At 39.1% G+C, this 27,247-nt stretch overlaps 1 protein-coding gene across 2 annotated transcripts; it reads right to left on the bottom strand.

Annotated features, from left to right (window-relative positions):
• Nucleotides 1-11,663: 11,663 nt before the first annotated feature.
• On the bottom strand, nucleotides 11,664-25,520 carry LOC110460833. Of its 2 annotated transcripts, none has more exons than XM_021514009.1 (4): nucleotides 25,299-25,520; nucleotides 24,109-24,403; nucleotides 14,179-14,349; nucleotides 11,664-13,294 (listed from the first exon to the last, which is right to left on the bottom strand). In XM_021514009.1, exons 2-4 carry the CDS (start codon nucleotides 24,314-24,316, stop codon nucleotides 12,429-12,431), a joined length of 1,245 nt encoding a protein of 414 aa, XP_021369684.1. In that variant the 5' UTR covers nucleotides 24,317-24,403; nucleotides 25,299-25,520; the 3' UTR covers nucleotides 11,664-12,428. The 2 variants fall into 2 exon arrangements, with proteins under 2 accessions (XP_021369684.1, XP_021369683.1); XM_021514008.1 differs by lacking the exon at nucleotides 25,299-25,520 and adding an exon at nucleotides 25,102-25,250.
• Between the last annotated feature and the right edge of the window lie 1,727 nt (nucleotides 25,521-27,247).

Below are 27,247 nucleotides of genomic sequence, written 5' to 3'. Positions count from 1 at the left end.
ATAGCTTTAGTATCTATAATCAATAATATTCGGGTAATTTAAATGACGGGTGTTTGGATAAATGTACAGCATACGACACACGGCGCGGACAATGGTTCCGTGCTCATCTAAACATAAATTTGGCATGATCGTCCATCCCCCTATAATAACACATATTGTATATCATGTCATGCTATTCACAAACCGACAGGCGATCACAAAGGGTCGCGTTTATCAGGATATTCAATACCTCGGAATTCTTCCGTCATAATTAACGCATAGAAATCGCACCAGGCACTGGAATATTGTCGATATGGTGTATCAAATCTACTCTATAGAAAGCCTACTGCTTATTCATTATTTTGACAGCCGTCATGTCTAAATAGGAAGTCAAACGCTCATTTACATGTGTGTTTTAAGCAGTCAATTGGACCCTCGATCGTTGCATAGAGCTTATATTGACGTAAAGCACAACTGTAACTCGCATGCGGGCAATTAAGTAGTCAGGGGTTCTATTATGTCCGAACGATATAATTTTCAATGACAATATCTGTCAAGTAGGTATGTGTTATCGGTGACGTTAAAAATCTGCTTCTACCACTAGGATATGCTTACAAATATCAATTTATGCATCATGTATAAACATCGCCATAGCTTATTTTTAAATGATTTCTCAGAACTTTTTTGATTGATATTTTCATCTATAGCGACTTATCATACCAACATTCTAGTATTTGTGTCTAATCGATTTAACAATGCCTTTTTAAAACAGTATTCTATCTGCAGATGCATGCATGTTTAATTACATGCCAATAAATACGGCATGTTTCAATAAGTAGATAAATCTTCCTTGTATGAGGGTACAGTATGCATTTTAGAAGTTCGCAAAACCACGTTATCCGGACAGGTAAATAGTTCCGGTGCCACCTGTGGACCCCTCGCTCTGTCTCCTGTCGGATCAAGAAATATATGTAGGATACCAAAATCAGATGGTAAAGACGGCGCAATATTTCTTAAATGTAGAAATAGAAGCTTTTTATTTAGAAAACCACTGTAAAGTAGACACATTAATCGAAAATAAAAAGTAAGCAATCCTGATACCAGGAACAGGCTACGGAGAAGTGAATCACCTTTGACTTGACACTTTAAGTAGGTGAGTCTAGCGTGCTACTATAGAGCAAAGGAAATAAAACGGAAGTAATGTGGTCACTTCTGGTAGTGAAGTAACCATTCGACTTATTGTAAATTATAAAGATATGAAGCTGAGGAAGAGGAGATTGCACATGTTGTATCATGTTCAGGTCGTCCTCCAACTTCTTATGATTCAAAGACAAAGGTAGCCGTGTATAGTAACGTACGTTTGGCAATTTGGGGTATTTTTCTTCAACTGACGACCCCTGTAGTATGACAGAGAAGTAACAAAATAAAATGAGGATAAAATAGAAAACCAGTGGTTAAAATGGTATCGTCGTCAGGAAGTGGACTACGGGACTTTATATTTTATATGTCATTATTATTTATTGATTTTTTATTTTATTTAGATATTACAAATTCGGTCATATTTTGTTGTCTGATCAGCAAATGTTAGTTTTACAGGAAGGAAAGTCTGCGCACAAAATATGAGGAAAAATTGCGAGAAATGACCTAAGCAGGAACACGAGTATGGTTAAAATATCATGCTTTATTGCATATTTGGCGGTTTATTTTTGATGTAGTAAACATGCTTGTCACGAATCGAATCTCAAATCTATTGAAAAATCCTTGTTTACATTGATTAAAATATGTGTGTGTTGTAGATTTTATATAGGATTAACTCTTTGTCTGTACACCTCTTTAACATTTCCTATGTTTACAGGGTCATGCTATTTCTACTGTACACTGCTACCAAAGCTACATAGGGTAAGTTTCTGCATTCTTACATTCCTTGTATAAAAACCAGCTATATTTAGATATAAACAAACAGATCGGCTTAACGTGGTACACAGTTAGTCATAGTCGGAATAATAATGATATACCACCATCTCTATGGGTTTTTTCTTCATGTATATTGTTATTGTATCAGTCTCAATCATATTGATGAAAAGTACTTGAATGTTTGCAAAACTAATTTACTCAAACACTGGTGTGGTTTAATCTTAGCATGATATAAAATGATATTCGTCGTGGGGAAAATAGAAGAAAAAACCGGATGCTAATTTAGATATCAGATGAAGTCACAAAGTTTTCAAGAAATGCTGTTGCATTTTTTAATCCACATTTATCTGATGCTGCGACGTTAATTATTACACAGTGAAGCACTATAATCCATCTGTACATGGTTTTAATGTGGTTAAGAGTTTAAAAGTGTTTGGTTTTTATAGAGAATACAACTCGTTCCTTATAAAGACCAGTGATGCAAAAGAAGGAAGATAAATCAAAGTCCTTATTTTATAAACCACAGATCTGGGATTGGCGAATATTAGGTCTCTAACAAAAGTAGATTGGGCTTATAATAGGGTTGCCAACAATATCCAACATACCGAATGCAGTGTGTAAGAGAGTACTGACAGAGAAGGATAAAGCTTTAGAAGCTTTACTACTAATTGTAGCTGGTGTGACCACCTATTTTCCCCGAGAAATCGAGAGAAAAAAAACATTACTAGATTCGTGTTGGACTCATTCATTAATCTAACATATTTTAACGAATGTTGAAATACTTAACGCAAACCCGTAACTTGATTTGTATTACTTCTGGGTTGAAGGAAATATCTGCAATACTGTCCAATAAATAAAAAACAGTCAAGAAATGTCTTTAAGCATGATCAACATTTGTGTAACGGGGGTCTACAAATTGGATCAGCATACGTTGATTATAAATATTCAGAAAGACTACCAGTCTGTACCCCTTTCCGTATTTTCCATTATTTAACAAACAACTATACGAAGCAAAAGTAGCATTTATCCTAAGAGTAGTAAGTATTGAAACTCATTGTTTTGGAAATAAGTACCAATCTCAGTTGGGTAGCTGAGATGCTAAGGGACTACGAAACAGTGAGACACTACTTCTAAAATATATATTTACCGAAGTCATGTAAAAAAAGAGGTTTGACATACATAATAATATGTGTACCAAAATTTGCTCGCTCCATAGAAATGTTACGTAGGTGGGTATTTGCATTGAATGAAGTATTGTTTACACTTAAAATAAGCCTTATTTGTATTACTTTGATTTTGCTTTAAATTAATTGTGATGAATTTTCATTAAGTTTACAGTTCACTATATTGTGACAGTGACTATATTTTTTTCTTTGAGGACACTATTTCTATCGAATCGTATTGCCGCGAAAAATATCCCTACTTAAAATCTAGTCTCCCTACTACAACCCGTAAATCTACCTACATTGTGTTCACTTATATTTCATCATGCATTTGTCATGGCCACACACGTCTCCAAATCATCTGAGAATATTAAGTATATGAAACAGAATCGACCGGATACCCTGAGACCAAGACGAATTCCCCTTTTCAAAGTGATTCCGTTAGGAATCAAACAAGGCACTCGGAATAGTTCAATTAAAGAGTGTCATTCTGAAAGAGCTAAAGGGAAGTTCTGTCTAGCGAAGCCAGTATGATTCACAACTGTTGCCCGCCAACAAAATGAATTGCATGACGTAAAGGATCATTAGTATGTTTTCATTCTCTTTTCTACATCATCAGTCCTACGATATTACACGTTTTTCTACATCGAAACCCATACCATTATTTGCCGTTAAGTTTCAGCCTAGTCGTTGCACATATTGCCCACTAAATGACAGCTTTATCATCATACCATGATCATAATTCGGACGCAAAACAATCTCCTTTAGTTGGACAAAACCCTTCAAGCGTTGAAAACCATAAATAAGAAAATGTTCAACGTTTGGTTTAAATGGCAATGGTCTGGTTGTATACGAGAGCAGTAGCAGTAACAACTGCTCAATTTGGCCGGTAGATTCACTTGAGTTGCCGAGGGACTACGAACATTAAGAGGCCCTATGAAAAAGGTAAAGTTATTAAAAAGAATGAACAAAATGTTAGCCATCAAAGTAGGTGGAGAGGAGGCTAACCGCACCTTCCCTGTGCAATCGTATGTGCTCGTTATATAGATGTAGCCATGGATATTGTTGTTGATACTGAATGTGATATAAAATGCACGAGGCGGACTTATTACTACTGAAATAATAATATTAATCATTTAATCAGCATACTTAATCAGAAAAACTTCCAACAAACAAACTAGACCAGAATTCTGGAACAAAATAAGTTTTACAGAAGCACCTCCATTGTTTAAGGAGTATTAAGAGAAATCATTTATCATGCAAATCAGAAGCTCTCTAAACTTAAACATAATAGTTAAAATGTGAGCAGCCATTCAACAACAAGTAACCGTGTTTCGGGGGAAACAAGTTTGATAAGGAAGTTATCGGTCTTAAAACGTCGAGACTTTAACAACTATAGAAGGGGAACAACTCCAGCTACTATAGGCAGTTTCAATTATACGACCTACAAGTAGCTGTAAGGATCACAATAAGCACACTTTACTCATTATGAATTTGAAATTAACCAGCTCTCTTCTTACAGAGGGTGTTTACGCCCCTTTCTCTCTGTTTCAGCTGTAGTAACGACCAACATGGATTTCCTACCCTTTGGCCTCTGATATCACCGATGAGTCCTGGAAAAACGAAACAGCTGTATGGTGAAGCGTCAGTGACCTAATTTTAAATGTGCAAACACATATGTGGGCTAAGTTTGTCCTACAAGTAATATAGTCGATTTTTTTCCCCAATGATCAATTTATTCAAAGCTTCAACTTTCTATTTCTGAATGGAGAATATCAATGAAACACTTCACTTATTACATTGGATAAAAAAGAGATATAGTCAATTGATTTGTAACAAACATCCAGAGCAATTTCATTAACGTCATACACAACTTTCTTTGAACAACATGTTTAGCTGCGACAACAGAAAAGATAGTCAATGATGGGGTATTGTAACAATAATTACAAACCAATACATATATACCTCCTATATCTTCGGTACCAGAAAAGAATAAGAATGCAATACCTCCTAGTAGATTTACGTCATTTGAGCTCATCCTTCAACAATTCAATATGAAGATACCCGGGTTATCACTGAAAATTTAAAACCTTATGGTTTTTTTTGTTTTTTTTTATAAAATAGAGGATATTACATTACATTGCTTTATTATAGTGATAATTTACAAAAATATCTAAAAACAATCGATAGCAAAGACATCGGTGGTAGAGGGAATCACCATATTCATTTTGTAGAACAATGAGACCAATAATCGCTTCTTTGGGAAGGAATGACGCTGCCAAAAGTGCGGATGATATTGAGATTCATTTTCTCCTTCGTGCACTGCGTGGATTTGGGATAACTGTGAAGTTTGAACAATACTGTTTAGAATCAAAAATAGATATATTAGTCACAGATAAAAGTTCAGATAATAATGACAACTGTGTGAATTTGTATTTCAAGGAAGCATATTACAAAACTGAGACTTTTAATTAGACCTACATTACTGTACGTAATGCTGTTACATAGTAGTTCAGTTAGTAATTTGTAATTTACTGTTTTGTGTAGACTGCTCCAAACAGACCACATGACAGGATATGTCTTCATTAGTCACTGCAACTATCTATAATCTCTGAAGCTGAGATAATCACTAGAATTGCATGTAAACCGTTACAAGGTTACGGCTAACTTATTAAAGATTCCTGGTAAAATATGGTGATATTGTATACTCAGACAAAAGACAACATGGTAGGATACTTGTTATTAGACACTGGTAATAAAAAGAAATACACTACAGTACCCTAGCATAAAGAACATACAGATGAATGTTTATACTAATGATAAATTGTTTTCTTTCACCTCCGTTAATGACAATGATCTAAATAAAACCACTTTTAAATTATAAAAGGAAAAGGCAACAGGTATTAACTGTTTTTTCTAGCAGAGTTCTTCAATCAATCAAACTTATGTTTTTTAATACAAAATGGTACCTTCTCGGACAGTCTCTAATACGCTCAAGTTACCCCTTTTTGTAAGGGAGGTGATCCAGTTGACAAAACTAATTACAGGTCAGTAAATGTGCTTCATAGCGTCTCTAAAGTTTATGAAAGGCTGTTCCATGATCAGCTTTCAGAGTTTTTAAAGATATTTAACCCGTGTATTGGTGCCTACAGGTCCGGCTAGGGAAGCTACACTGTATCAGCTTATGGTGGTACTTGTGATGTTTTACGCTTCATGCGAAGCTACCCGGAGAATAGGAGTCAGAGGGTCAGGCTGGGGCCCGGGGTAAGCTTCCATTTTTAAAGGGTCCCTCAGGGTTCAATACTGGGCCCTATGATGTTCCTTTTTTTATTATTAATTCTATTCAAAATTACGCAGGTGATAATACCCTTAGTTTCATACATGAAAATGTTCAGAAAATGAATCGAATATTGGAAGGTATTGGAAGGGAAGCCTCTGTTTTAATTGACTGGTGTTACGGAAATGGTAAGGTTTACCCTGGAAAAGTTCAATCTATATGCTTTGGGAAACAATTTAAAATCAGTTTTGATAATATTGTTGTTGTTAACACTGACATTACTTGTGACGAGTCAGTGAAATTGTTTGCAGTTGAAATCCTACCATATGCAGGAAGACATCCAGGCAGCTGGCAGTTTTAAAAAAGAATTTGTCACTTTTTACCAAGGACAGCTAAGATGCTAATTTACAAGTCTTTCGATTTTGACTGCTGCCTTTTTATGTGGCATTTTTGTAACCAGACCGCAACTAACAAATTAGAAAACGTTCAAAAAAGAGCCTTGCGATTTGTTTTAAATTCTTATACTTCTGATATCAAAACACTTCTTTTATCTACACTCTTCTTTTTATACATTAAACGGATGGAACTTTTAGCATGCGAGGATTTTAAGATTTTCAAACATATGTCTCCTGAATACATATAGGAACTTATTATTAAGAAAAGTTCTTTTTATAATTTTAGAAAAGAGGATAAAGTTAAGGTATCAAGGATGAAAACTAGCAGGTATGGATAGTATTTTTGCCGGTATGAGGCCGCCCTCCATTGGTCCTGCCTACCCATTGACCTACGACAGGTTGAAGACTTTGGGGAGTTTCGTAGACAGCTCTAGACACATGGAATGGCCTCACCTACAGGTGTGCTGTGTGCTAAAGGTAATGTCCTGGGCCCAGCTGTTTAAAAGGTGATTAGTTCAATCAGGGATTAGCGCAAATTGTATTTTTGTGCATTTCTAAAACTCAGCCAATAAATGATTTACAACTTTCCTGCTCGGAAATATTTAGTAGAGTAAAATTATATACAAAATTACGGGGTCTTACCTTGTATATTGACCAAATTATTAGAGGTTGAAAAAATGTCGTTAAACAGTGATTGTATGTATTAATGTCCAGTTAAAGTAAGCTTGTATGTATATTTTTTCATGCTGAATGTGATTGTATGTATTAATGTCCAGTTAAAGTAAGCTGGTATGTATATTTTTTCATGCTGAATGTGATTGTATGTATTACTGTGCAGTTAAAGTAAGCTTGTATCTATATTTTTTCATGCTGAATGTGATTGTATGTATTACTGTCCAGTTAAAGTAAGCTTGTATGTGTATTTTTTCATGCTGAATGTGATTGTATGTATTACTGTGCAGTTAAAGAAAGCTTGTATCTATATTTTTTCATGCTGAATGTGATTGTATTTACTAATGTCTAGTTAAAGTAAGCTTGTATGTGTATTTTTTCATGCTGAATGTGATTGTATTTACTAATGTCTAGTTAAAGTAAGCTTGTATGTGTATTTTTTCATGCTGAATGTGATTGTATGTATTAATGTCCAGTTAAAGTAAGCTGGTATGCATATTTTTCATGCTGAATGTGATTGTATGTATTACTGTCCAGTTAAAGTAAGCTGGTATGTATATTTTTTCATGCGGAATGTGATTGTATGTATTAATGTCTAGTTAAAGTAAGCTTGTATGCATATTTTTTCATGCTGAATGTGATTCTATGTATTACTGTCCAGTTAAAGTAAGCTTGTATGTGTATTTTTTCATGCTGAATGTGATTGTATTTATTACTGTCCATTTAAAGTAAGCTGGTATGTATATTTTTTCATGCAGAATGTGATTGTATGTATTAATGTCTAGTTAAAGTAAGCTTGAATGCATATTTTTTCATGCTGAATGTGATTCTATGTATTAATGTCCAGTTAAAGTAAGCTGGTATGTATATATTTTCATGCTGAATGTGATTGTATGTTTTACTGTCCAGTTAAAGTAAGCTGGTATGTATATTTTTTTTTCATGCGGAATGTGATTGTATGTATTAATGTCTAGTTAAAGTAAGCTTGTATGTGTATTTTTCCATGCTGAATGTGATTGTATGTATTAATGTCCAGTTAAAGTAAGCTGGTATGTATATTTTTTCATGCTGAATGTGATTCTATGTATTAATGTCTAGTTAAAGTAAGCTTGTATGTGTATTTTTCATGCTGAATGTGATTGTTATATTAATGTCTAGTTAAAGTAAGCTTGTATGTGTATTTTTCCATGCTGAATGTGATTGTATGTATTAATGTCCAGTTAAAGTAAGCTGGTATGTATATTTTTTCATGCTGAATGTGATTGTATGTATTACTGTCTAGTTAAAGTAAGCTTGTATGTATATTGTCTCATGCTGAATGTGATTGTATGTATTAATGTCCAGTTAAAGTAAGTTTGTATGTATATTTCTTCATGCTGAATGTGATTGTATGTATTACTGTCTAGTTAAAGTAAGCTTGTATGTATATTGTTTCATGCTGAATGTGATTCTATGTATTAATGTCTAGTTAAAGTAAGCTTGTATGTATATTGTTTTTAGCCGCTTCAGCTTTTAGTACTAATGTTCGACATGTCTGCATGCTGCTTTTACTGATCACAGTGCCTGTGTGAATGTAGTTTCAGTTTCGTGGTGCCAATACATATAGTGTGCATGTGCTTGTCTTTTCAGTAACTATCATTCAGTGTCGCATGTTTTTATGATTTTATGTTTTTCTGTTATTTCAGTTCATGTATGTCATGTTCTGATGATCTTGTGTTGTTATCAATGTTTACGTTCTATTTACATTGTTTGTCAAAATGCAAGCTCCTAAGAGCTTATTGTTTAACCATATTCGACACTAAATCAAGATTCTATAACTTGTATAAAGATTCCTTAACGTAAGGAAGCACCTGTTAAAACACCAAGAAGCAAGGTCAACCGAGACACAGTTATCGTGAAATGGTTAGAGAAAACAAAGTGTGGTATTCAAGAAACAATGGACGAATCGTTTGGGCGTCTTGGTGGCAAATAAACGATACAGATGATTGTGGACCCAGGAAATATCTTACCAACATAGAAATCTTCGAGAAAAGTCGGAGATATTCTATTCGTGAAGATATTCGATCATGTAACAAATCAACGACAAAATTTTAAACTTTACAGCAACAATACATTGTCGAAATAGCGAGGTAGATTGCGTTTTGATCGTAAGTGCTAAAGATGCAGTTAAACCTTTCATTCAAACACATTTTCTGGGGGGGGGGAATATGGAAGAGTGCTGTTGCAGTCGGACTACATCCGACCCAGACTGGAATTTAAGTCTAGCAGAGTTGCCTCCATACTCTTTTAGGAGCACACACAAGAGACAGTTGCGCTTCATATATTAATCAACTAATTCCAGTTAAAAACAGATTGTACAACAATCCTTTGTTGCCCGGAAAGATTTTCTTGCATACTAGACCGAGATATCCGCATTTCCGGCGGTGCTGGAAAATTCTATCCGATCCACGGGTCTAGATCGCTTACACGCGCAGACTGGCGGAGGAATTATAGTGATCTTTAATTTCGGGGTCATGCTATTGTTCGTGACGTCATTTTATGACGTTTTGGGGTCAGTCAGGGTCATTGACGTCATTCTTTAGATCTAACATGAGACCAGAATTGGCACAACCACATCTTAAATCATCCGCTCCAAATCATTACACTCGTCCGACAGGTAGTAATCGCAATAATAGCACTATGGTATGGCGAGTAACAGAATCGTGCTTAAAGATACAAACTTAGTTACCAGGGATACCATCGACCCAGGCATATAGTGGATAGCGCACTTGTCTTTCGCCAAGGCACCAGGGGTTCGATTCCCCGATCGGACGTGAAAAGGCATGGGGTCACCTGCTCAATTACGAGGGTTTTCTCCGGGTACTCCGGTTTCCTCCCACATTAAGACCCCCGCGCGCGAACATCCGGGCCAACAAGAGTGATTAATATAAGTTGTAAAACTTGTTTCATAATTGTTATAAAATAGATAAAGTTTGTATTATAGAAAGGCATTTCTGACTTCTGGGCTATGGAAAATATGAAATGGTGAAGTTTCGCATAGAAATCGTCTGGTCTAAGCATCAAGATACGTTAAGGTATATTTTAGAACGAGAGAACAACCTTTGCTAGGTGAATGGAAATGTTTTCGGACAAATGTGTTGTAATCAAATATACCATTACAAAAGTCAGTACAATTTCTGTAGTTCCGTTTGTGAAATTGTTTCAATTTTAGGGTAACAATAAACACTTATATTTGAAGTACCCGCAGCTTAATTAGTTTGGTTTGGTTTAATAAGGTTAACCATCCCATTACCAGCTAAGTTCATTTAAAGCCAATCTGATTTAAGCCGAGAGCGCTGCAGTGTCCCTTTTTGGGAAATTCGCGCGTATCTTATTCGTTAGAAAGAAACAACGTGGTTTCTCACGAGACCAATTCAACTTCTGAAGAATCAAAATGACAAGTATTCCTTGCTAAGAAGTAAGTGTACCATCTACATAAAATTCACAAACAGATACCGGGTAAACACTTCCACATTTACATGGACATAACGTCATTGTAGTCTTTGTTTGGCCAAGCTTCAGAACATTTTAGCTCCATTTTACGCTGTGATATTGGGACGCCATTATTCCACCTCGACGTCGTTATTTTTCTTTTTTTTTTGGCAACTGGAACATTTATAGTGTTATGATGAATACTATTTTCCAGAAAATACAAAACACATTTTAAGAATAATTTTGGGTATGTTAAACGCAATAACACGTGTTCAATTGACTACCGATTGCACTCGTTTATCGCGAGAGTTGTTATATTTCACTCGGGCCAATACCCTTGTGAACTTTTATCTACATGTTCAATCTGTGACGTCAAATGGAACTCTTGTGTGGTACTTCCTGTTACAATTACAATTTTTAGTGCGTAATGAATGTGTTTATAGTCCAACTGGGTCAACATTGTTATTAGTTTGATAAGTTTGTTATATAACATTGTTATAAGTTAATTATCTTAATATATCATTTTAATTATGGAACAAGTCAGACTAAAATCTATCTCTCTCTCTCTGGTATTTGTTTGTTGTAAATTAATTTATGTATTATTAGAAATTACATTATATGTATATGTTGTAAAGCATTATGGAAAGGGCGTTTATAAGTTGCAATAACTTGTGCCCAATCCTTTTGTAATTATATTGCAATGAAATGTGTTTAAACTAAAACTGCCTGTGTAAACATCAGGAAATCAAAAATCAGGAGGTTACATGCAAAATAAAAAAATAAAAAAGTGAAGGGTGTCCGTTCTCTTTAGTTTAATAGAATTGTAGATTATATACTTTATATACAAATAACATGTATTAATAAAAAAAAATGATGTATAGTACATAAGGTTTTTATAACACGTAATCAAACATGCATATATATATAGGAGTAAATTACAGTAATGCCATGAAAGTAAACACGTAAATAATATTATGCTTTTCACGATTATGTATACATTGAAAACTAGTCATCGGCTAATTGAACAATAACACCGATGGCAGTACAAAAAGTTCACGAGTAACCGTCTGTAAATAGACTATGCCACACACCTCAACTACAGTAAATAAAGGTTTCTACAAGACTATACAAGATTTGATTCGTTGTCATCAAATAATATCAAATTGTTAATCAGCTATAGAAGATAAACTTACAACCATTAATGGATTTGTACCGAAATGTATGTCAACCATACGAACGTCAACTAATTAAAACAACCCCGCCATTCTATCTAGCAGTAGCCAACATGACAGATCACGTGTTCTAACCTATTAAAAGAGATGAACTTAAGTGTGCGTAATATAGCACTTCAGTCCTTCATTGTCTTGCACAATCTCTGATGTTTTGCAAAATACATTTAAAAAAATCAATGTTTATTTTACTCCACGAAGTTCTAGTATCTACATCAACGATATTTAGTAACATATAATATTACTATATTTTGATTGATTTTTTTTTACAAATTTTGTACCCTCTTTCACGTGTAATACTCGTCCAGTGTTTATTGAACCTTGTGTATTAAGGTATGTAAGGACGAGTGTCCGTGGGGCTGTCGTATATCATTTCTCCGCCGTCTCCAAACGAGTCAGTTCCATACCCAAAAGGCATGGCCATAGGTGGCCCTGGTGTCATGAATGCGCCCCCCATCGGTTGACCAGCCATATATGCTCCGCCCATATAACGCTTACTCCTCTGGAAAGATCTTGACATTCTGATAGGCTCCGGTTCTGTGACGATGTACGGGCGAGGGGACTGCATGTAGATAGGATCGGAGACCATGACAGGAGGAGCTGGGAGAGCGGGGAGACGGATAGGGACTGGTTGTCTGGCAACCATCATCGGTGCCTGTTGCTGAATGACGATTGGTCGAGGTTGCGGAACCGGAAAAGGTACCGGTCGGTCGACATACTGCTTGACGATCTGGCGCTGTATAACAGGCTTCGGCACCTCAACGTACCTCACTTGTGGTGGCATGACTACCGGCTGTGGTACCATTACCGGTTGTGGTACCGGAACTTCTACAACCTGTGGTGGTGCTTGAATCATCCTCATGGGTTCCGGACGGGCAACAGTATAGACAGGTTCGGGCAGGGCAAGCGGCTCTCGTTTCGAATACTCGGAATGGATGGTCAGACGATCGTCGGTGTACTCGACTTCCTCTATGCGGCGTTTCATCACGACTTCTCGGGTACCGATGAAGAAATTTCTCACCAGTAAAATAGACATGATAAGTGCGAAAAGAATGGCCAGTGCACTTGCTATGGCTACCAGGGCGAGGGAGTAGTCGGCTATTATGGCGCCGCCCACTGCCAACTGTCCTAGTCCCCTCATATCCTTTATCACAGACACAGCGAACCAGATCACGCTCACCAATAAACACAAACCTGCAAAACAAAACAAAAATACATTACAAAGCGGAAACGGTGTACCAAATGACTTCTACTCTGACCTCTACAAATTATCTGTCATGATTAGAAGTACAGCGTTTGTTTAAACAAACATGAAATATCAATTGAAGCATATGTTTCTGACATTTAATTATGGAAATCGATGTTTGAATATATAAAATAATACCCTTGTAACTTTAGAAAACAGTAGTTACACTTAGGTAACTACATACAACAGGATATCATTGACGTAACGAAGTATTTATAACTGGACCGGGTGATAACCAGTCAAAGGTTTGGAGGCCCCGAGTACGAATTCCTATCTCACTCTGTTACACTGTCATGTTCCTATGACATTGGTTTCTGTGACCAATTTTTGTTTTAAGTTTTGCGTGTGTTTGGAAAGGGGATACCTGCAACAGAGAAGTACCTAGTTTTTAGGACGATTACTTTAAAAAGAGAGTTATGTGGAACTCGGCCCGGTGAATACCGGTGACCAGATAGTTCAATTGGTGTCAGCGTTCAGTTAGAGTTCGGAGGTTCCCAGTTCGAAAACGTATTTCGCCCCATTGCATTAGTGGTGTTTTATGTATTTGTGTATGCTTGGAAATGGGATACCAAAACCTGGGTTGTAAATATAGCAGTGTTGTCTTCCGTACACAGACCTAGAAAAACAAGACAATTGTGCAGTTGGTTTTAGCCAGGTGAATACAGATATTTCAACTGGTTTGAGCGTCCGTCTATAGTTCGGATGTCCTGGGTTCGAATCCCGGTCTGGCTCCGTTGCATTTTCCCTCTCCTGTTACACAAGTATAAACTATAGATAATAGTAGATATACTTTAAGATAACATCATTGTATACCTATTGGTTATGCTCTCACCAGCTAGTAAGGCTAACCACGTGACGTGGAGGAACTTCCGCTTGTCAGTGAAGCAGGCCACGCAGCCGCAGACGTCTGTTGGATCCCAGAGGGTGAACACACACGTCACTACAGAAGCCAGCAGGAGCATAATACCCAGAATATTAAATATCATGGATCCAATAAAACTTCCTGAAAATACAAAAAAAATAGATGATAACAATATGATTTTTTTATATATATGTTTAGATGTTTATAATAAATGAATTGCAGACATCTTCTGAATGAAGTAAGAAAGGCGGACCGCTTGATTGTTAGGTCTCATCCAATGTAGATGTGTTGTCAACTGGATGAAATGCAAAATAATAAGACTCAATGTTTACATTTTAATAGTATTTAGATCAGCTGGGCACAATCGTTCACACACACGTTTTTTACAGTTCGCATCAACCTTAGTAACTCTTAAAAGCCTTAGAGGGCGTTTTACCTGATTCAATCGTTCACGTGACGACGACTTTTTGAGTGTTTATTGTTCCGTTACCATGGTTTCATTGATGATACACACACAAAACACAGTAATGACCTGGGAATGAATCCGTTGACTGATAGCTAGGGATGTTTTTACAGTGAAACATGGACTGAACGTTATTTTACAGATGTCGGTACGATATGACGTGGTTTACACACATTCTCTATGAAGAAAATTATGTATTACAATATTCAAAACATTAACAAGAACTCCACGGTAGTGTATGTCTTGTCTTTAACCGGTAAATGTAGGTCACATATAGGAAACAGGGATTTTCAAACATTAAGTGGTGTAGTTTATTCCTAACAGACTCAAAAGCATTACTGTCGTTTAAGTAAATCTGTCATCCGAGCAAATCAAATCTGACTTTGCCCCCAATCTGAACACCAAATGTTCTCGTTCCAGTAGTACTTAACTACATATATTTCCAAAACAATCACTTTTGTATTCTATTGTCCGTTACATCCACAACATAATTTTTTGTTCGAGTAAAACAGCGTCCAAACAATCAAAGATTTATTATTAGATGCATAACTCGCATGCCCCTGTGGTACATGTATATGCATGTAATAGTGTTGCATTGTTTTACGGCCCATTGAGCAATCGAGTCACAAAGGACCAATGGTAATATGTAAAGCGGCAACAAAGTGCTTACTGATATCCGGTTCAGCGTCCTAGACAGAATGCACCATAAACGTAAAGACCCCATTAAATTAATATTCATAGAGTTATGTCTGAAAAGAAATTGAAATGTGCTATGTAGGGCGTGACGTGGCTCAGTGTTCACAAAACTTAGTGGAACGTTTCAAAATATAATTTATATGTAAGACTAGGGGCCTGTTCGTTTATGCGGAACAACCGGTTTGTCCGTTTTTAAATGTGACAGTTTCGGGTATTATGCAGGCCTTGCAATGCTTTGTCAAGGCTTGCCTGAAAGCATCATCAGATTACTAGGTCCGACATTATTTAATAAACGAACAACTGAGGTCCGACCGGTTGAACCGTTTAAACGAAAACGAAAAAAGTCTTATCCTACCAAGCTCGGGCTTTACCTTCGCTCTGGGGGAAGAACACGTTTGATTTTTACGCTTGAAGACGCAAAGCAACCCCATTGTGACAACGACAGCACACCTATGTTACAGTTTGTAAAGGTGAAATCCAGTCCCTGTGTGTGTGCTACGTTCATCCTTCAAGACGTTGCATGTATCACAAAAGACTCGTACGAAATTGAGATTACCTGTTAAACCTGATCGTTGAGTATTTTGAAGAGAGTTTTTATCTATTTTAACACTGGAAGGATTGCTAGACAATGTTCTGTTAGTTAAATATATTTTTATTGCCAATATTATTAGCAATGGGATTGGGCCATGATCTACAAGATATATCACATTTTTGTGCTAGATCAGCTCCATAGCAAATCTTTGTCGTGGTGTTGGCTATAAACAAACACCTCTCTCAAGGCCACTAAGGTTGTCGCTGTGTCCGCTGGCCCCAATTGACATCGGTGTTCATTGAGAGTACAGGCTACAGGACATTAGACACCGGTGATAATTGAGAGGGGAATGCTGAACACCAGATAGTCATCATACCCAGGTTAATTGAGGTAAACTACCGACTCGCCTGTCCTTCCTAGGACCAAATGTATTTTCAGGTCAACTATGGCCGCAGGTATACATCGAAATAGAGTTATTGGTTAAATTCATTAGTCTGTAACCCTTCACAAAGGGTATGCCACTAAACGGATACACTGAAAAACACATCATGACATCCAAGAATGAAATTCGTCTCCGTACTTAATGTCATGGTGCAACTCTGACCCACCAGTCACGTGAAAGGACGCGCAATCCGTGACCCAGAGGTCACGTCAAATGACTACAATCCCTGCCCCACCGATCATGACAAAGGACTACAATCCCTGCCCCACCGGTCATGACAAAGGACGTGCAATTTCTGCACCACCACTACAATCCCTGCCCCACCAGTCATGTCTAAGGACTTCAATCCCTGCCCAACCGATCATGACAAATGACTACAACCCCTGCCCCAACAGTCATGTCAAAGGACTTCAACCCCTGCCCCAACGGTCATGCCAAATGACTCCAATCCCTGCCCCACCAGTCATGTCAAAGGACTTCAATCCCTGCCCAACCGATCATGACAAATGACTACAATCCCTGCCCCACCAGTCATGTCAAAGGACTGCAATCCCTGCCCTACCGGTCATGTCAAATGACTACAATCCCTGACCCACCGGTAATGTCAAAGGACTTCAATCCCTGCCCCACTGTCGTGTCAAAGGACTACAATCTCTGCCCCACCGGTCATGACAAAGGATTACAATCCCCGCCCCATCGGTCCTGCCCCAACGGTCATGCCAAATGACTCCCGGTCATGACAAAGGACTACAATCCCTGCCCCAACGGTAATGTCAAATGACTACAATCCCTGACCCACCGGTAATGTCAAAGGACTTCAATACCTGCCCCACTGTCGTGTCAAAGGACTACAATCCCTGCCACACCGGTTATGACAAAGGATTACAATCCCTGCCCCATCGGTCATGACAAAGGACTCCAATCCCTGCCCCACCGGTCATGATAAAGGACGTACAATTTCTGCACCACCGGTCGTGGCAAAATAAAGAACGTACAAGCCCTGCCCTACCGGTCATGTCAAAGGACTACAATCCCTGCCCCACCGGTCATGACAAAGGATTACAATCCCTGCCCCACCGGTCATGACAAAGGACTACAATCCCTGCCCCACCGGTCATGTCAAATGACTACAATCCCTGACCCACCGGTAATGTCAAAGGATTTCAATCCCTGCCCCACTGTCGTGTCAAAGGACTACAATCCCTGCCACACCGGTCAGGAAAAAGGATTACAATCCCTACCCCATCGGTCATGACAAAGGACTACAATCCCTGCCCCACCGGTCATGACAAAGGACGTACAATTTCTGCACCACCGGTCGTGGAAAAATAAAGAACGTACAATCCCTGCCCTACCGGTCATGTCAAAGGACTACAATCCCTGCCACACAGGTCATGAAAAAGGATTACAATCCCTACCCCATCGGTCATGACAAAGGACTACAATCCCTGCCCCACCGGTCATGACAAAGGACGTACAATTTCTGCACCACCGGTCGTGGAAAAATAAAGAACGTACAATCCCTGCCCTACCGGTCATGTCAAAGGACTACAATCCCTGCCACACAGGTCATGAAAAAGGATTACAATCCCTACCCCATCGGTCATGACAAAGGACTACAATCCCTGCGACACGGTCATGAAAACGGATTACAATCCCTGCCCCACCAGTCATGTCAAAGGACGTACAATTTCTGCACCACCGGACGTGGCAAAATAAAGAACTTACAATCCCGGCCCTACCGGTCATGTCAAAGGATTACAATCCCTGCCCCACCGATCATGGCAAAGGACTACAATCCCTGCCCAACCGGTCATGTCAAATGACTACAATCCCTGACCCACCGGTAATGTCAAAGGACTTCAATCCCTGCCCCACTGTCGTGTCAAAGGACTACAATCCCTGCCACACCGGTTATGAAAAAGGATTACAATCCCTGCCCCATCGGTCATGACAAAGGACTACAATCCCTGCCGCACCGGTCATAACAAAGGACTACAACCTTTGCCCCACCGGTAATGTCAAAGGACTTCAATCCCTGCCCCACTGTCGTGTCAAAGGACTACAATCCCTGCGACAACGGTCATGAAAAAGGATTACAATCCCTGCCCCATCGGTCATGACAAAGGACTACAATCCCTGCCCCACCGGTCATGACAAAGGACGTACAATTTCTGCACCACCGGTCGTGGCAAAATAAAGAACTTACAATCCCTGCCCTACCGGTCATGTCAAAGGATTACAATCCCTGCCCCACCGATCATGACAAAGGACTACAATTCCTGCCCCACCGGTCATGACAAAGGACTACGGTCCCTGCCCCACCGGTCATGACAAAGGATTACAGTCCCTGCCCCACCGGCCATGAAAAAGGACTACAATCCCTGCCCCACCGATTATGAAAAAGGACTACAATCCCTGCTCCGGACGTACAATTTCTGCACCACCGGCCGTGGAAAAATAAAGAACGTACAACCCCTGCCCTACCGGTCATGTCAAAAGATTACAACCCCTGCCCCACCGATCATGAAAAAGGACTACAATTCCTGCCCCACTGGTCATGACAAAGGACTACGGTCCTTGCCCCACCGGTCATGTCAAAGGATTACAATCCCTCCCCCCCCGGTCATGACAAAGGATTACAGTCCCTGCCCCACCGGCCATGAAAAATGACTACAATCCCTGCCCCACCGGCCATGAAAAATGACTACAATCCCTGCCCCACCGATCACGACAAAGGACTACAATTCCTGCCCCACTGGTCATGACAAAGGACTACGGTCCTTGCCCCACCGGTCATGTCAAAGGACTACAATCCCTGCCGCACCGGTCATGACAAAGGATTCCAATCCCTGCCCCACCGGTCATGAAAAATGACTACAATCCCTGCTCCACCGGTCATGACAAAGGACGTACAATTCCTGCCCCACCGGTCATGACAAAGGATTAGGAGCCCTGCCCCACCGGTCATGACAAATGACGCCAATCCCTGCCCCACCGTTTATGTCAAAGGACTTCAATCCCTGCCCCACCCGTCGTGTCAAAGGACTACAACCCCTGCCCCCCCGGTCATGTCAAATGACTACAATCCCTGCCCCACCGGTCATGTCAAAGGACTGCAATCCCTGCCCTACCGGTCATGTCAAAAGATTACAACCCCTGCCCCACCGATCATGAAAAAGGACTACAATTCCTGCCCCACTGGTCGTGTCAAAGGACGTACAATCCTTGACCCACCGATCGTGACAAAAAAAAGAACTTACAATCCCTCCCCTACCGGTCATGTCAAAGGATTACAATCCCTGCCCCACCGGTCATGACAAAGGATTACAATCCCTGCCCCACCGGTCATGAAAAAGGACTACAATCCCTGCTCCACCGGTCATGACAAAGGACGTGCAATTTCTGCACCACCGGTCGTGGCAAAATAAAGGACGTACAATCCCTGCCCTACCGGTCATGTCAAAGGACTATAATCCCTGCCCCATCGATCATGACAAAGGACGTACAATTTCTGCCCCACCGGTCATGGAAAAATAAAGGACGTACAACCCCTGCCCCACCGGTCATGACAAAGGACGTACAATTCCTGCCCCACTGGTCGTGTCAAAGGACGTACAATCCTTGACCCACTGGTCGTGTCAATGGACGTACAATTCCTGCCCCACTGGTCGTGTAAAAGGACGTACAATCCCTACCCCATCGGTCATGCGTGATTACTGTACAACCCCTTTCCAATCGGTCATGTCAAAGGACGTACAATCTCTGCCTCACCGTTCGTGTCAAAGGACGTAAAATCCCTACCCCAACGGTCAAGACAAAGGACGTACAATCCTTGACCAATCGATCGTGACAAAAAACGTACAATATCTGACCCACCGGCCATGACAAAAGACGTATACAACCCCTGCCCCACCCATCATGTGTGATTACTGTACAACTCCTGCCCCACCGGCCATGACAAAGGACTACAATCCCTGCCCCATCGGTCATGTCAAAGGACGTACAATCTCTGCCCCACAATTCCTGCCCCACCGGTCGTGTCCAAGGACGTACAATCCCTGACCCACTGGTCGTGTCAATGGACGTACAATCCCTGTCCCACCGGTCGTGTCAAAGGCCGTACACGTACAATCCCTGACAAACTGGTCGTGTCAATGGACGTACAATCCCTGACCCACTGGTCGTGTCAATGGACGTACAATCCCTACCCCACTGGTCGTGTCAAAGGCCGTACACGTACAATCCCTGACAAACTGGTCGTGTCAATGGACGTACAATCCCTGACCCACTGGCCGTGTCAATGGACGTACAATCCCTAACCCACTGGTCGTGTCAAAGGACGTACAATCCCTGAACCACTGGTAGTGTCAATGGACGTACAATCCCTACCCCACTGGTCGTGTCAAAGGCCGTACAATCCCTACCCCACTGGTCGTGTCAATGGACGTACAATCCCTGACCCACTGGTTGTGTCAATGGAAGGTCAAAGACACAGGGGCATGGATCGCTTTACTTGTAATATTAATAAATAGTGGTCTCCTCTACTAAAAAAAAAAATTAGTAGAGGAGACCACTAATTTTTGATATTACAAATAGAGCTATCCATGCCCCTGTGGTCAAAGACGTAAAAGAAATATAGCGTCCATTGGTGTTTTTCGCACAAACAAATAAAAGATAAGAGGATTATGTATAAACGATAAAACTAGTCAGAATTCTATGCTGCTGTAAACAACAGTTTTTAATCCTCACAAAGAGACCCCCTAAACAGGCCATTGACGCTATGCTTTCATCAAAAATGTGTTTTTCCAGTAGTTTTACACGTACATCTATTCTACAGAACAAGAATTACGCGTAATTATATGTCTCGCCTGTCCCCGCTTTGAGCATAAGATTCAATATGTCAAGCATTGTAAGTTTGAGCCGAAGTTCGGAATTTTATATTTTATAAACAAGTTTGGCAATACATCAACATGAAGGTTTAAAAGGCACAAGTGCTAATTGTAATGCGAGCTGGCCATTACAGATGTCCCCCCAAACTAACCGCGCATTCAGAAAAAAAATGTAAATAGGTGAACGGAAGTCATGTACATACCAAATTTGAGCGAAATCGAACAATATCTGAATTTCGACCAATCAGAAGCCAATATACGGCAACCATATTGTCAAATCAGAAAAAGAATGTTGCGACTGAGTTTGCAGTGCCAAAATACATGTACTGTATTTTCCAAATTTGATTGTAATCGAACAATAACTGAATTTTGACCAATTAGAAGCCCTTATAAGGTGGCTATTTTGTCAAATCAGAAAATGGATGTTGCAGCTGAGTTCACGGTGACAAAATACACATTGTATAAGTAATTAATAACAAAATGCAAAGATATAAGCATAATCCGGGTTTGGTTATGACAGCACATATACTTTGTAAGAAATTAAACTCAACACCCTACAAAACGGAAAACTTTAATATGGCTCAATTAATTAACAAAATCCAATTAACAGTAAATTCTAGTTGAAATTATGAATCTGAAATGTGCGTTTGGATAGTTATATATAGATATAAGTATATGTACTTTGAGAGAAATTTAGCTCAATGTGGAGCTAAACGGAAAACGTTAACATGGCCAAATTAATAAAGTCCCATAAACAGTAATTTTTTGCTAAAATTCTGAATCTGAAATGTGCGTTTGAATTGTTATATATAGGTACAAGTATATTTCAGGTTCCATTATGATAGCTTATGTACTTAGAGAGAAATTTTGAGTTTAACAGAAATGTTGATGCCGCCGCCGTCGTCGGAAAAGTAACGCCTTTGTCTCGCTTTGCGACTCCGTCGCAGGCGAGACAAAAAGTCATTCATCAATGGCTAGAAACAAACCCAGCCACTTACTTTATACTGTGCAAAGTGATAAAAATCGACTAGAAGAAAACGTCCTATTTAGGAATTTGAGAGTCTCTTTCAGATAGCAGCCCTTGAGCCTGATATGACCTTGAGATTTAATATAATCTGGTTTTCCCACCAGGTTGTCGCCTTAGTCAGTGATTATCCCTAGCATGACGCTGGGTGGCTATTGTGTTCGGCCGTCAAGAGACACTTTCTTAGCAGCTCATTAGCTGTCCCACTAGTCTAACAAGTACCGCGGTGGTGATTTATTGCTACTCAGACAGTCTTGTACGCAATATGGATAGTTTACGTGTTAAGTTTGTACAAAATCCAGGATAACTGACTGGTGGACAGCTTCCTTGTTTATCAGTTTCACAATGAAATATACACAACTATAGGCCAGGGGGAACCTTTTTGTAAAGGCCGTTTTATAAAATGGCGTAGATCTGTCGAGTACTCCTTGAGAAAGTGATAACAAACTTAACCTGTCAAATCGGAGATAGCAGACTGGTGGCCATCTTGTTTTACCGATCTACAGACCATGGGCCGGGGAGCCTCCGCAGTATATTTGAGAAAGATCTGTCAAGTACTTCTTGGAAAATTGCGACAACAAACTTTATCTTACCAAACAAAACTTGCTGCCCAGAGGGTGATGGTGATAAGAGCTAGGACATTAGTTTCGGAAACGATGCAGATGGTGATAAGATCTAGGACATTTGTTTCGGAAACGACGCAATGTCTTAGTCCTTAAAATGTTTCCAAAACTAAGCGATAAAATTCCAAAATACGACCATAAGACAGATGTTCTATGTAACGCTGACCACACAGGTTTAACAAATTATGTTCTAAGCCAAGGATATCGAAATCGAAAGTACACTTAATTCTGCTTTAGTACGGTTACTGTCTGCACATACATGCATCATTAACAACGGTATCGTAATATTGCTTAATTTCCTTACTTCTTTTATCACATGAGGCATAGCAAACCATTCTGTCATTTAAAAAGATTGGTTATAATGTGTACGACGAAGAGAAACAAAATATTTCCACAATAGCAGCCATGCAGGTTTATTGTCAGTTATGCATCATCTCATTATTATTTACATATCGAAAACACATTTTAAACCAGGCTAACAGGTTGTAATGGATGAAAGCTCCACGGATAGATTTAACGCCTGGAATGCAATGTGTTTGCGGGTAAAAGCTCAGTAGCGAAAAATTTAAAAAGCAGTGCCTTTCAATTTGGATACCATGCGACACAATAAAGTTGAAAAGCTCGACTTCTAAAAAACTTAACGGGTTCTTCAGTTAGAATCACTGTACCATACTTATCTCCTAAAATGGCCAAGGCCATCCGACACCCCTCCAACGCTCATACCGGTCGTTGTGTAATGTTATACCAAGTAAAACCAGTTTCCTTACACAGCAGAGCTTCAATATCATGTTGCACACTTAAACTTTCAAAGATTTTTTTTTTTTAAAATAGTGTTTTAATAGTTTTCGCCGACGGAAGATTGATAGTTTTTTGAAAGTATGTTTTTCCATGTCCAGTCAGACACGTTTGTTGTTTGTTACATTAAGGTAGGACAGATTCAAGCCGTTAATTGGCCTGTTTATGAACACGACCATTCTGTTTGGTATAGCCGTTGGATAGCTGGTTAGCGCATTCGCCTTTCACGCAGACGGTCGGAGTTCGATTCCACGATCAGAATGTTCAAATGTATGTCCTCGATCAGTTTGCNGGGGGGATGTGTTATACAATACGACACTACTTATTTAACTATGTAAATATTTGCATAAATATGTATACATATTAACTATTACTCAAGAACCTTTATAATAAAATCTTTATGGCACGTTGCTATTGAAGCTATCATACTTACTGTCGTACGTGTTCAGTCCGGTGTATGACAGGTAGTCGGTACACTGGGACGACGTGCAGGCCTGGAAGAATCCGGCCGTGTACTCGTAAGGACTCACACTGGCTACCCGGAGACGGTACCAACTTGGGGTGCCAAACCCGACCACTGCCAGCACCAGTATCAGCATCAGTATGCACAGGACACACCATTTCTGTATCGACTGTGACATCGTGATCACTAGTGTCCTTGCTGACCCTGATTACGTCCACGTGAAGCCTTCGTCGCTTTACCTGCTCCTGTTGTTTACACACTTCACCTGTTAATTACAAACCCAATAGGTAAAACCGTCGGTTTACATCTAATAAAAAAACACGTTTATTCAAACATTTTTCATCTAAACGAGTCATGTGTCGGAGAGTTAAATAAAAACATGATCCCCAGAGTAGCTGAAATGTGAATAAACAAAGGGATGATTGGTAAACAAACATTAATACTAGCAGGCATGAACACGTATGTCTTGTATGTTTACACCCCTGGTGTCCAGATATATAATAAAGAGTGAAGATCAATGCCTTTCTAACTGTACCAAACTACAATAGCGCAATGAAACATCAATGCTATTGCGAAATACAAATAGCCGAGATTTAGACTATAAAAAGAGTATACATCTGTCCTTGGATTTAATTTTATCAGATTATCAGATGACAAACACAGTTTAAAAAAATAAAAATCTTACTGATTCTTAAGCTGATGAAGACCGACACAAAAACATCCTAGCCGTATTTTATTGATAAAACATTTTGTAAACCATATTTTAACACTTGTTTACACACGTGTAAATAGCGCTAGTATTTACCGATATCTGTTCTACTAATGTCGCTGATCAAATCACTTTCACTGCCGCTAGCCCGCTACGATCGCACACAGTCGGCCAATTAGACATAAAGACAATAAGCATTGATTGACAAAAATAAAACATGATAGAACACAGATAAACATAATTCAAAAACTCACCTGTCAATTACCTAGCTGTCCAAATCCCTGCCCTAAACCCTCCGACATAGACACACCCTAACAAGCCGTGTGTAACGCCTGCTACTATAGGCATACGCGGTACATATGTGTGTGCTCTACCTATTCAATCCACCCGTCTAACGAGTCACTAGTCATTATAGAAATAACTATTATAATTTCTCCGTGTATGTACATACCTGTTCGAAACCGCCTACTCAGTGAGTAAATAAGTCTTTACATTCGTCGATGAGTGATAATCCAAAGCGAAATGTCCCAGGAACCTCCACGCCCCAGTGGGTTTCCTGAATAACTACCTGGCCGGGCTGAAGGCCGAGTAAGACAAACGCAACTGGTTTGGTGACTATTATTTGACCATCCTTTGTGTGGAGTTCAATTCTTGTTTTCTATTCTTTGAGCAATATAACTGGTTCTTCAAGGTGTATTTATAGACAAGAATGTGGCACTTCACCTTTTATTAGTGAAATATTAATTCAAACTCGCAGGAGTTATCCCCCTTCCTATCACGTTTGGATGCAGAAATAAATACAGACTTTTCCCACGATTTTACCACGGACTAAGATAGTCTAATTCCGTGCTTTTACTTTTTACAAGGATCCCTTCGATTAAAAAGGAAGAAAACATATGGACGCTTTTGAATACAGATGAAATGATTATTAAAGTTGGCAACTTTCAAAGGCAATTTTTTCCAATAAAATTATGACTTCGTTTTCGCATGTTTTACTATCTAACTAGGCAGTCGTTACCAATACTTAACACTTACAAGGTCACTGATCGGTTACAGTATTCGATCCCCTACATTATAGAAGGTGCGGAAGACCTTTGATCAGGAGAAGGCCAAGTTGTGTAGTTGTAGAATGTTTTAAACATTGTCACTGTTAATTAAACAAAGGTGTACCGTTCAAAAACGATTTCAGCGAAACACTTAGATTTTTGCAGGATTTTAGATCTAATTCCGTGCTTTCGGCACTGCAACATATACTATCCTTTTGATCTACTTGTACATAAGCATCGTTGTCAAATGACTTTTTCAGACTCTCTAATGCATGTATACCTATCTGTCTCGGCTACAGCTCTGACACCATCGGTATATCTAATTTAAGGAAGATGGCGCCTTGTAAGAAGGTATACAAAGAACCTTGTATCGAATGCTTTTTGGTTTTATTAGAAATCAAGAACTTGTAGGGACCCCCGCATCACTGTGTTAGGAATCGGAAACTTCTTTTAAGCGGGAAGAAAGTTAATTTTAATGAGTAATTTCTAAAAAGACACCGATACCTTGCAGAATTTTGTTTATGAAAAGGCGATAAATAATAATAAATAAAATAATCAACAACAGTGTTCTGGAATATTCTAAAATTGCAACGGGTTCACAGCCTTGATTCGAGCCCTTGGCCTCCTGTCATTGTGCTCTGCCCAAGTTCTGCTAAAGTTATAGTCAGAACGAAACTAAGGGTATGTTACACCATGTACGAAAACCTATTAATTTCTCTGCAAATCTATTAATATTGACTTTGCTGTCTTTCTCAACATTTTTGTCAGTAACGTTTAAAATACCGTTATCTCTCTTATCATTGTCAGCTTCCATTTCTATTTTTTTAAGACAGTTGTTCCGCTGTTTTTGGACTTAGTTTGCGTTTTCGTGGTTAGGTCCATTTACAAACTTTCGATGTGGAAGCATGACGTCTCTCTCTTATGTTTTTTCTGAAACATCCACTAATGCGTAAGGCAACGCCGAAATGTGATTGCATGCTCCACCTTCCCTAAAACATAATTCATATACATATAGCTGGACTTGATTCGATAAACAACTTATCTCTATTCTACATCACAGGGACATGAGGATTTGTTAAATCTATATTTGGACCTAAACTGAGGTATGTTTTTCAATTTCATGATCGTATAAACGCAAATCGGTTACACACATATTCCAGGAAACCTTTGTATGCAACAGATTTTCATTCATTCCGGCATGAACATTGAAAAAAATGCCGTTCAAACATTATTTTTACATTCAAAATAGTTAGCTATTATTGACATCAATATAGATATTCCCTTATATTTTCGATATGGAAGTGTCTGTGTCATCAGCGCAAACAAGGTTTTTTGAACAGTCTAACGTCAACGA

The sequence above is a fragment of the Mizuhopecten yessoensis genome, unplaced genomic scaffold (assembly GCF_002113885.1).
Source record: "Mizuhopecten yessoensis strain PY_sf001 unplaced genomic scaffold, ASM211388v2 scaffold10485, whole genome shotgun sequence".
Taxonomy (NCBI): domain Eukaryota; kingdom Metazoa; phylum Mollusca; class Bivalvia; order Pectinida; family Pectinidae; genus Mizuhopecten; species Mizuhopecten yessoensis.
Note: the sequence above shows the minus strand (reverse complement) of the source record. Positions and strands in the feature narration are given on the sequence as shown.